Source organism: Populus euphratica, unplaced genomic scaffold (assembly GCF_000495115.2).
Source record: "Populus euphratica unplaced genomic scaffold, PopEup_1.0 scaffold50.1, whole genome shotgun sequence".
Lineage (NCBI taxonomy): Eukaryota > Viridiplantae > Streptophyta > Magnoliopsida > Malpighiales > Salicaceae > Populus > Populus euphratica.
The window spans coordinates 343,930-353,790 of record NW_011499870.1 but is presented as its reverse complement, the minus strand read 5'-3'; the positions used below and the strand labels follow the sequence as shown (position 1 = coordinate 353,790).

The window sequence follows — 9,861 nt, the reverse complement described above, 5'->3', positions numbered from 1 at the left end:
GGCCAGTTGCACCCCCAGCGGCGGAACTTGAAACAAATTGAATGCAACTTACCATGTGGATCAAGAGAACCCTCAAAATATGATGCTTTAGTTTCATTAACTATGGTTTAGCCAGTTCAGTTCTGGGAGTTCTCTAAGTGGCCCCAGAAGTTCAGGCTATGAGGAGCACAAAATTAGCAAAAGCTACCGGCCATCTAATTGCCCCGGGACAGAAGCAGCTCAGGAGGGCTTTCTCAAAGCCTAAATGCATTTGCTTGCCTACTAGATGGTAAAATTATTGAGCTACCAGGAGATGTTTGGCATGTCTTGCAGTTCAGCCAACATCTGTTTTGCAGCCGATTTCCTCGCTTCACGCGGGCAAGGACTCAGGCCACCTGTGCTCGTACACTCAAAACCTTTTCCTTTCACGGTCACATCAGCTTGGAATCCACCTTAAAATGGAAAACAAACCTGTATTAGCCTTAGTTCAGCACATTGATGAAGAATTGGAAAATATATTGCCCTCCATTTGCATTGAATTTGATCTTACCATCTAGAACTGACACATGATAAGTTGGTAAAATCCATTTGTTCTCGTAACATACATCATCCAAGTCCTGCCAAATGAATAATAAGGTAATTACCATGTAAAAACCAGGGAAAAAAACAAAACCCTTGCCAGCACTACAGTATGAGTGCCTTTCTATGTGAAATCTACTTAACATGCTATTATACCATCACTCTGGTGATGCATGTTAGTGTTTTTATCACTTGCAGCTTACTTCGGGCACCAAATTCCCAGGAGACTGTCGTAAACTAGAGATGCCCAGTATGATAATGTAAGGATGATGCATGGCCACCACATCAGGATTGCAAGGCACAGGAGTAAAATACTTGTCACAATTGTGCTCCAATAACTTGGGTGTGTCCTAGCTACATTAGTTTTCATTACTGCAAGGCATTTTCACGTTTTTAAGATAAATTGAGGCTCATACTACAAAATCATGCCAAAAGCAGACCCACTAAGCTTTTTATGCTAGCATGGATTTTCATATTGACTAACGAGACAAATTAAAGTTCTCTAGTACAAACTTGCCTGGCACGAGTTTTTCATATTGGGCATAGTGTCTGGCAATCCCTTCCTCTGGACAGATGGAGATGAGCATTGGTCCTCGTAAGTCCTTTCCCGAGAAACACTTCTCAGGGATACGAGATTACAACCTTCTATAAGGGATTCTATCTTCAGGGACAAATTCTCTTCACCACCTATAATAGACCAGAATTTAAAGAAGTTAAAAATAAATTGCAATAAGAATAATAACAACAACACATTTAGACAAGCTCTTGTACCCTGATTGAAACTGGATGGTTGGAATTCTCATTAAATGAAAGTATACTTCTATACAACTAGAAACAAGGGGGGTAATTCCTATTGTGAACGTGATCCACCAGCAATCACATAAAACATGTTGGAAACAAAAGCCAAGAAGTAAACACGTAGACAAGGCATCTAGAAATGCTTATCATCACAAAAGCAAAAATTAGTTTGATGATAATGTAAAGACCTGACAGTGAATTCATGCAAACCACGCAATTAAAGGAAGGTTGATGATAATGTCGGAAATGAAACATCCGTGCAATTAAGTATTTTTTCAAGTATGTTTCCTTTTCTTCAAGTTCACTTTCATTCTACTTTCCATAAACTCAATCACGCTTGCTAACAACTTTTTCTAGAAATGAGTATGACTCATTTAGAGCAAACAATTCTACAAGACCAGAATTGGAAACGATCAGAGATGGTAGAGTTTGTAGTTAGATTCTTACTCACATCTCATCTTAAATACATGAATTTAAAATTGAAGGAAAATTATGACACAAGTTTAAGAAAAGAAAAGAAACCTGGATAAGCTAAAAGACATGAAGAAAAAAATACCCTTCAAAATAGTCTCAATGTCTTTATCACACTGAGCAATCTGATCTTCAATGTCTCGTTGCTGAAGAGACTGCAGACACAAATGAAGATCTGTCATGGAAGTTTCCAACGGGGTACAGTTGGAAGATGCTTCAAAATTAGGAACTGACCTTTCAAGCTAGCATGCATGACATGTGGAGGCAAGAATAATAATACATTGACTACATTATTTATCTACATAGAAGGGTATGTGTTGACTCGTCCTGATCTAGAATGGGCAGATGTCATGGATCATGATCACATTGCCAATAAGCAGGTTCCAGATAACTGCCTCAGCAAACACATCAGACTGTGACCTTAAAGGCAGTCAAATAGAGTTACTAACCACTAATTTGATGATTGTGAATGTGATTATTCTTCTGGCATGATTGATGTAGAAAAGGACATAGAATCTTAAAGGAAAAAAGTTGTACCAATCTATCCCTTTTGCTTAAAACAACTGTCAATGCAGCATCTGAAAGTTCCTTTGAAGCTAAGATGGTGCGTAATTTGTCAAGATTTTCGGAGTTGGATTGACAAGTAACCACAGCATTATCAGTTACAGGCATCCTATCTTGATCAGAAACAATATTGTTGCAGTTTTTGTTTCCATCGGCAACAACCACACCCATGCATCCAGTAATTTTCGGAATTGTTGTCCGGTCAACCATGTCAACCTGCATACCCAGAGGTAGATTTGGATTATATACAAATAAATAAACAATAGAAGACAAGCTTCATAAGATTAACATTAAAAATATTCATCTCATGATCCAACTGAAAGGCATGTGCATATAGTCACAAGTACTACAAATCTAACCTTAACCTTATCACCACTTGCAGAGCCCTTTGAACACTTCTCCACAGTTTCCATCTTCTTACTTGCCAGGCCCTCTGAACACTTGTCTGCAGTAATTGTCTTCTTCTGGCAATTTTGAGGCTGGTCTTTGCCAGAAAAATTTCTTCTTTTGTATTTATTTTGGGTATTAGCCGCATAAGATTCATCCACATCCATCTTCTGAGGCCTATCACAATCACCAGACAAATCAACCATGCAACATCTATCATTGACATTCTGCTTTGATGAATTCATCTCACTGCCAAGACATCCATTATTGTCATTGTGCTTCAAAGATTGGGTAATGGTCTCGCTGCCGAGAAGCTCTGTGGCACTATCATTTACGTGATTATGAAATCTTTCTGAGACTTCTGCTTCACAAGGTCTTTCAGTCCTATCAGAGCTGCTTACATTCATGGTTTCCAATCCCACTCTTGGGACTTGCACACCATCAGAAAGCCCTTCTCTGTTTAGAAGACAAATTCATCTCCAAATGATAAGTGAAGATAGCTGTAAAAATCAAAATGATAAGAGGCAATGCCTATAAAGTTATTCCCCCCAACTGACATTATTTGAGCAGCCACCAATTTCTGCAGCAATCTACATGACAATGTTCAGAGATTTTAAGATAAAAATGAAAGCAACAAAAACACATGGGTTATAGCTGAAGGGCTTCATTATGATTTTGAGTTCTGGATGATTTGAGATTATTAACTAATAGTTCACATTCAGCCATGGGCATTCCAAGTTAGGGCACTCTTGTGTCAGGATATTAGCTTTAAAATGGGTATTTTCATGAAAGACAAGTAACTGAAGGTGAAACCTAATCAGCCAAGAAAACTAGCTAGTCATGGGTGCCCGGACTAGGTTTGAAATCAATACTCATATGAGGGGGAAAATGGAAATCCATGGGCACTGAGAAGGAAAGCATGCAATATAGTAAAAGACTACAGCCAGTCACGGTTCCCCAAAAACAATGTCTTGGAAGAGAATTTGAAGATAGTCATACTGGTCAACATTTTTGCATGAAGGTGAATTCAAACACACCTCATGCTCTGAATGCAAGTCAATTATCATTGCACCAAATAATGGTCCTTGAAAATATACAAACGAGTAACTAAAGTAAAGTCATATATCCATGACACTTGCAGTAAGGTAACAGAATAGCAAAAGTAAGATTAGATTTAGTTCAGCCAATTAATTTTTTCATCCAAAGACATGGAAACCTCAATACCACATAGTAAAAATTAAAAAAACAAATTGAAATATCCAAAACATATCCTATTAACTAAATCTATGGATGGGATGTCCAGGTGCATGCAAAGTTATTTCCACATAGCGGAGCTCACAGACAATAGTGCATTCCAGAATTTTGCACACCTCAAAAGCCAGTCTGACAGAAACTCAGCATAAGGAAGCAAAAGAAAGTATTCAACAACTGAGGTATGCGTCCACCAACTTGAACTCTTTATGGCCAGAGGGCCCTGCAAGCTACACGGCAAATACAAGATGCTGCATTAGAGATTTCAGAGATTTTTTTCCTTCTACAATTATCTAGCACATTTCTAATCAAACGATGTCCTATTCTAGCACGCCTGATTTGACATAATCTGAACAGTTAGTGGGTTCTATTTTGTGGTGGAAGTATCGTGCATCCAAAGACATCACCATATAATATTCTCACCTTTTTAATTGAAAAGAAAAATAGTGATTATAGTTATCCATCAACAGTCTGTACTAGCCCCATTACATTTGAAGATAAATTAGTACAAACCAATAAAATAATGATCCCACTAGTGAGCCAATGTTAAAGTGTTACAATCCACCATCATAAAAGAATACATACTACAACACTTTATCATATTAAATGATTATCTTAAGATAGATTATGGTGCTTCATCATGTTAAATGGTTTATCTTAAGATATACTTTGGTTGATGTTTATACATCTCACCAATCAAGAAAAAAAAAACAACATCAAAAAGAGGGAAGTGCACTGCACTATGATAATGGCCAAAAGGTAATCTAATTCTCAGTGGTTTCAACCAAACACGTTTTTGTGCTAACTGTAATTACATCATGTGAGGGAATTAATGTGTGTTTTAGGAATTCATTATTGCCTATATGATAATCAATTAAACCATTTCAGCTGATCCAAAGAAAATTGAAGGGCCCATTCAACTGCTAGTTAACATGCAGCCTTTACACTAAACAAAAAAAAATCGCCGAATGTATTGCTGGGTGGTTATAGGGTAAAATGAAAAGAAGGAGAAAGACCTATTGATAGTATTCTTAATCGGGATTTGAAGAGCAATGATGTTGTCTGCTTTGGTGAGTTGCATTATATAAAAATAAGCAGCCGTCTTTTCTTTACTTGTAGAATACGTGACATGGCTTTCCAAAACCACAAGGTCGCTTTGATCAATACCTGTTCCCCATACAAAACATCCCATTAAAAATAAATATTCATGATAAAAATAAAATAGTGTATCTAGAAAAACTACTTATTTTCTCCACATGCAATAATCATATTCAATCAGGTACATTTAGGAATAAGTAACTAGTGCACTCTAGCAGCTGCAGGAAAGGTCAGAGAACAAAGGATTAGGTGCTTAAATTACAAGCTAACAACAGCATATGTTCACTAAACTCATCATGCACAGAGCTTGATTAAAAATTTAACTTGGCTGAACGGAAATGCACAAATAACAAAAACTACTTAACTAATATCCATGCACAAAATCTTTTAACATACTATCATAATATACCTGTTGCTTCCTTGACAGCTGAAAATGCAAATTGCTGAAAGCACCCTTCATTGCTGCTCGATTTACCTTTCAAGGGTTTTTTAATAATTCGTTTCTTTTTGTTTACATGATCAGAATCCATGGTACCCTCCAAACTGTTATTAGACGCATCCACATCTTTCTCAATCACTGACCAGACCCCCTCAGTGATGGAGCCAAACTGCAAAAAGCAATTCTCCTTCCTGAAGTCTACTAAAAAAACTGCAACCTTGGAAATTGGCCATCCATCAATGTTTAGATCATCTTCTGATGCATCTAGGCTCATAGATATGCTACATGCCTCCATAATACTTTCCTCCATCAATGGAAATGGTTGAGGCTCAGTGTCATTTGATCTTTGTAAGAGTCTTATATGTGCCATTAAAGCAGGTTTGATAACCACAGCTAGCTTGCAGAAGTTCTCAAAACATAAAAACTCAAGCTGTGGATATTGTTTCCTGTGGTAGTAGTTGTACAGTAAAACAACTGCATGGACCTAGAGGAAAAAACAAATGGGGAGTTAAAAAGATGTTGGCAAAGGGATGAGAGAGGGCAATGATGTCTGAATATACATATTTGAACAAAAGCATACGGGAATGATTTCCAGCACAAATAAGCCAATATAAGATGGATAAGTGAATGTATTAGGATACAAATATAATTCCAGAAGAGCGATTCTGGAAAAACGGAGAACAGCATGAAGGCATACATTAATAAATAAATGCATTTATATGCCCCTCCCCCCTCCTTGTTTCCTTCTTATGTCTTTCTTCTTATTTCTTGAACACTCTGTCCTCGTAACTTACAATAATTTCGCAGTTCAAATATCCCTCATAAATTCAACAGTCAAAGTACATGTGGTAACATTTTATATAGACTTTCCCTCCCTCGTTTGCCCTTTATGTTCTTCTTATTTCTTGAACATTCTTTCCTCGTAAATTACAATAATTTAGCAGTTCAAATATCCCTCATAAATTCAACAGTTAAAGTATGTGTGGAAACATTTTGTATAAACTTTCCCTATGATAATATCATTATATAGGCTGAGATATGAAGCATCCTAACATATGAGAGAAAGTGCAAGGAAAAGGAGGATGGTTGTCCTTTTCCTTATTTCAAGATGATTGACACTACCACAAATGTTGATCGTTATGGTACATGGAATAGCCACAAGAATTTAAGTTTCTGTAGAGTTTGATGCAGAGCTTATAGATTTCTTTATACCATAGCACATGGAAAAGGATTGGTGTAATCAAAACCAACCCTCAATGCTCCTCCATTCAGCCAGGTTGCTTCAGATAAAGCCTTCATGGTGCTTTAAAAGGCCTGGTGAGCAAGAGAGATGTCTGTTTTGATAGGATTAGCTTCTCATGGAGGATCAATATTTGTAAACTTATGTTTGTTTTCCCTTATTTTTCTATTTTTAGTACACTATACAGAATTTTATTAGTTCAAGGAAGGACCATGGAAACAAGTATAGATCTTCAAGAACTGTTTTGAGAAAAAGCCTAGAAATACTTTGGCTTAATGAATCAAGAGATGCAGAAGGAGCCACAAATCATAGGACAACAAATTGATGAAGTTGCAATAACTAAGTTTAATGGATGTCAAGATTGTGCAGTCAATATGATACCGAGAAGGGAAATGCAGGCATCATTCATGAATGATGAAACCATGCCTTATGGAGGCACGAGTAGGGCCCACCACAATGTGATGGTAGCATTTCTCATGCTAAAAATATTGCTCTCCAAGAAAAGATGTTTATTTGACAATTCATTTACTACAAAAAATATGTTCACCTGATAGTCACATGGTTCAGAGACAAGATTTGTGAGCTATAAATGAAGAGTCACCAGAAAGAAGAAACGGCACCTGTTTTGCGATTGATTCCTGGGCAATTTGTGATATATCTCCCTTAGCAGAAGATTTTCCTTGTAGTTTTGGATCAACCAGGTATTCTAATAATGCAGCAATAAAATCCTCAGTTGGACATGCATCTGCCACATCCAAGGCTTTTGAAGCCATTGGAGCACAACTCGCCCTTTAAATCCTCACAAAAGGCACAAAGAAAACAATGCAACAAAAACTTCAGCCTCCTAAGATTCATCACGACAAGGAAAGAGCCTACATATAATAGAGATGGAAGCTACAAAGCTATCCCCACATCAACATCTTTCTTGATCATATAGCATCAACATGTTGTAAAGATACTAAACACCAGAAACTTAATAACATCATAGTATCAACCCCTTAATTGCATGGCACTAAAAAGCTACCTGCTTTTAAAGACCAAACCATGAACCTTAATTTCATTCTCCTTAAAAGAAATACCAAATAAAACCATAACAGTAGCTCAGATTTTCGATCATGTGGTATAAGAACAGAAAAGTAACAAAATCAGAAGCCCAGATGGCGATTTTTAGTGATTTTCTAAATTCAACAACCTCTACCTTGAAAGCAAGCAACTTTCATTACAGAAATTAACAAAAATCAAAACTTTATCTTTATATACCATAAAGAAGGCACCAACAAAGCACAAAAATACTAAAAAAAAAAACCTGAAATCAAAGCACAAGAAAAGAACATTCACTTTGCATTAGCAAATTAAAATTTTCACATAAAAAACCACAAAATACCAAATTCTGAACCCAAATCCTTATAAGATCAAACACTTCTCTTACCAAACCATATGAATTCCCGAAAAAAAGAAAAGAAAACTAAAAAGCTAAAAATTCAGGGAAAAAATCACAAAATTAAAACCTCACCTAAAACGCGGAACAAGTAATGTACTAAAGACAGAATCAGAAAATTATGTTTTCTTTTTCTTTTTGGTGATTAAAACAAAACATGCAAGAGATTAATGAGTAAGAAATTAATGTTAGTTAATTACCAAAAATCAATCCTTAAGAGACAAAGGAAGCACGTACAAACTAGAAGTGCATACGTGGGCTCTCTCTCTCACTGTGCCAGATGGGAAGGCGCCAAGCCCTCCAGTTGATACAATCATACAAATCTGATGTGGGCCGTAAAGGCCTACTCTATTCCCATCTTATGTTATTTTTATCACGAAAAAAGGACTTTCTCCAAATATTTTTAACCATGGTTGTAAAACACGGTACGGGTCGTGACCCGATTGAAACTCTAATCCATGGCTTGGATAGGTCAATCCAAAACCTTTTCTATAACGAAGAAGAAACAGGTGTATGTGATGGTTTTTTAAAAATTAGTAGTTTGAGTTTTATAAACTTTAAAATTATTAAAAATTTATATAATTTTAAATTTTAAGATTTATTAGATTAATTAGAATGTGCATAAATTGATACGGACATTATTATTAATAAAAAAAGACACATAAGTCAAGAAAAACATAAAGAAAAAAATTGTTGCCAAAGATATCATGGTTCTAGGTTACAACTTACATGCATTGCCTTGAGGAAAATACGATTCCACCATGATTCTAATGGCATCAAGAGTGATTACATTTTGATTTTTGAGGCATGGTTTTAAAATCCGGTCCAGTTCGAAAGGACTCGGCCGATCCATGGTTGGAATGAGGTCGGTTTGAAGAAAATATAGGGAAATGAAAAACCCAATGTGACTCAGTTAACTCGACAAGACTAGATCAAAAACTTAGTTGCAACCTATTAATTTTTATTTTTTTTACTAAAATAACATCGTTTTGATTTTAAAAAAATAATTGACCCGGAACCTCAGTTTTGGACTGAATCGGGTCTAAAAACTATGGTTGGAGGAGTTCGTAAGCATCGTCCTAATATCATGGCTTCCCCCAAATGTTGGCATACATAGTGCATGTTAACCCTTTTTCTTCCCCATTTGTGTAATTTAGTCCTTATATTTATAATAGCTTTCCAATTTAGGTTCCTATTTTCATTCTATCTTAGCCCTAGTTCTTTTTCTTTAATTTAGTTCTCATTTTTTTAGGCCCATCATGGAAAAAAAAAAAGAAAATGAAAAAAAAAAGATATTTGAAAGAGACATTTAACCAGATTAACTTATTTTGGACATGTTTATGATTAAAATTATATATTTAGTAGTTTACCTAGATTTACGAAGGTTGACCTAATATATCACTGACTCAATATCAAAAAGAAAAAACTTTTATTATGAAATTAAATTGATTTAGTTTTGATTTGGTAAGTAACATTACTTTAAAAAAGCTACATGTTTTGTAAGTATATGTCTTTGTTTATTTTAGTAAAGAAACACATATTTTTCATTACATAATTTTAGTTCTTTTCAATTTTATAGGAAGCACTTGTGAAGCCTGCACATTCTTTTATGGCATC

General features: G+C 35.7%; 1 protein-coding gene across 6 annotated transcripts; it reads right to left on the bottom strand.

Annotated features, from left to right (window-relative positions):
• Positions 1 to 37: 37 nt before the first annotated feature.
• Positions 38 to 8,537, bottom strand: LOC105127021 (uncharacterized). 6 transcript variants are annotated; one of them, XM_011028098.1, is made up of 11 exons: positions 8,445 to 8,537; positions 7,427 to 7,604; positions 5,537 to 6,050; positions 5,046 to 5,196; positions 4,149 to 4,259; positions 2,751 to 3,234; positions 2,365 to 2,607; positions 1,913 to 1,982; positions 1,076 to 1,245; positions 530 to 596; positions 38 to 431 (listed from the first exon to the last, which is right to left on the bottom strand). In XM_011028098.1, exons 2-11 carry the CDS (start codon positions 7,577 to 7,579, stop codon positions 283 to 285), a joined length of 2,112 nt encoding a protein of 703 aa, XP_011026400.1. In that variant the 5' UTR covers positions 7,580 to 7,604; positions 8,445 to 8,537; the 3' UTR covers positions 38 to 282. The 6 variants fall into 6 exon arrangements, with proteins under 6 accessions (XP_011026400.1, XP_011026402.1, XP_011026399.1 ...); XM_011028100.1 differs by having other exon boundaries at positions 7,427 to 7,595; positions 8,445 to 8,531; XM_011028097.1 differs by lacking the exon at positions 8,445 to 8,537 and adding an exon at positions 8,320 to 8,438.
• Between the last annotated feature and the right edge of the window lie 1,324 nt (positions 8,538 to 9,861).

Bases quoted from the DNA above. Each gene is read 5' to 3' on its own strand.
- LOC105127021 (XM_011028098.1), bottom strand. From the start codon at position 7,579: ATGGCTTCAAAAGCCTTGGATGTGGCAGATGCATGTCCAACTGAGGAT. The intron at 6,051-7,426 runs GTGCCGTTTCTT...TTTTTCCTCTAG, and splicing joins AGGAATCAATCGCAAAACAG to GTCCATGCAGTTGTTTTACT. The intron at 4,260-5,045 runs GTCTTTCTCCTT...TTTGCCGTGTAG, and splicing joins ATTAAGAATACTATCAATAG to CTTGCAGGGCCCTCTGGCCA.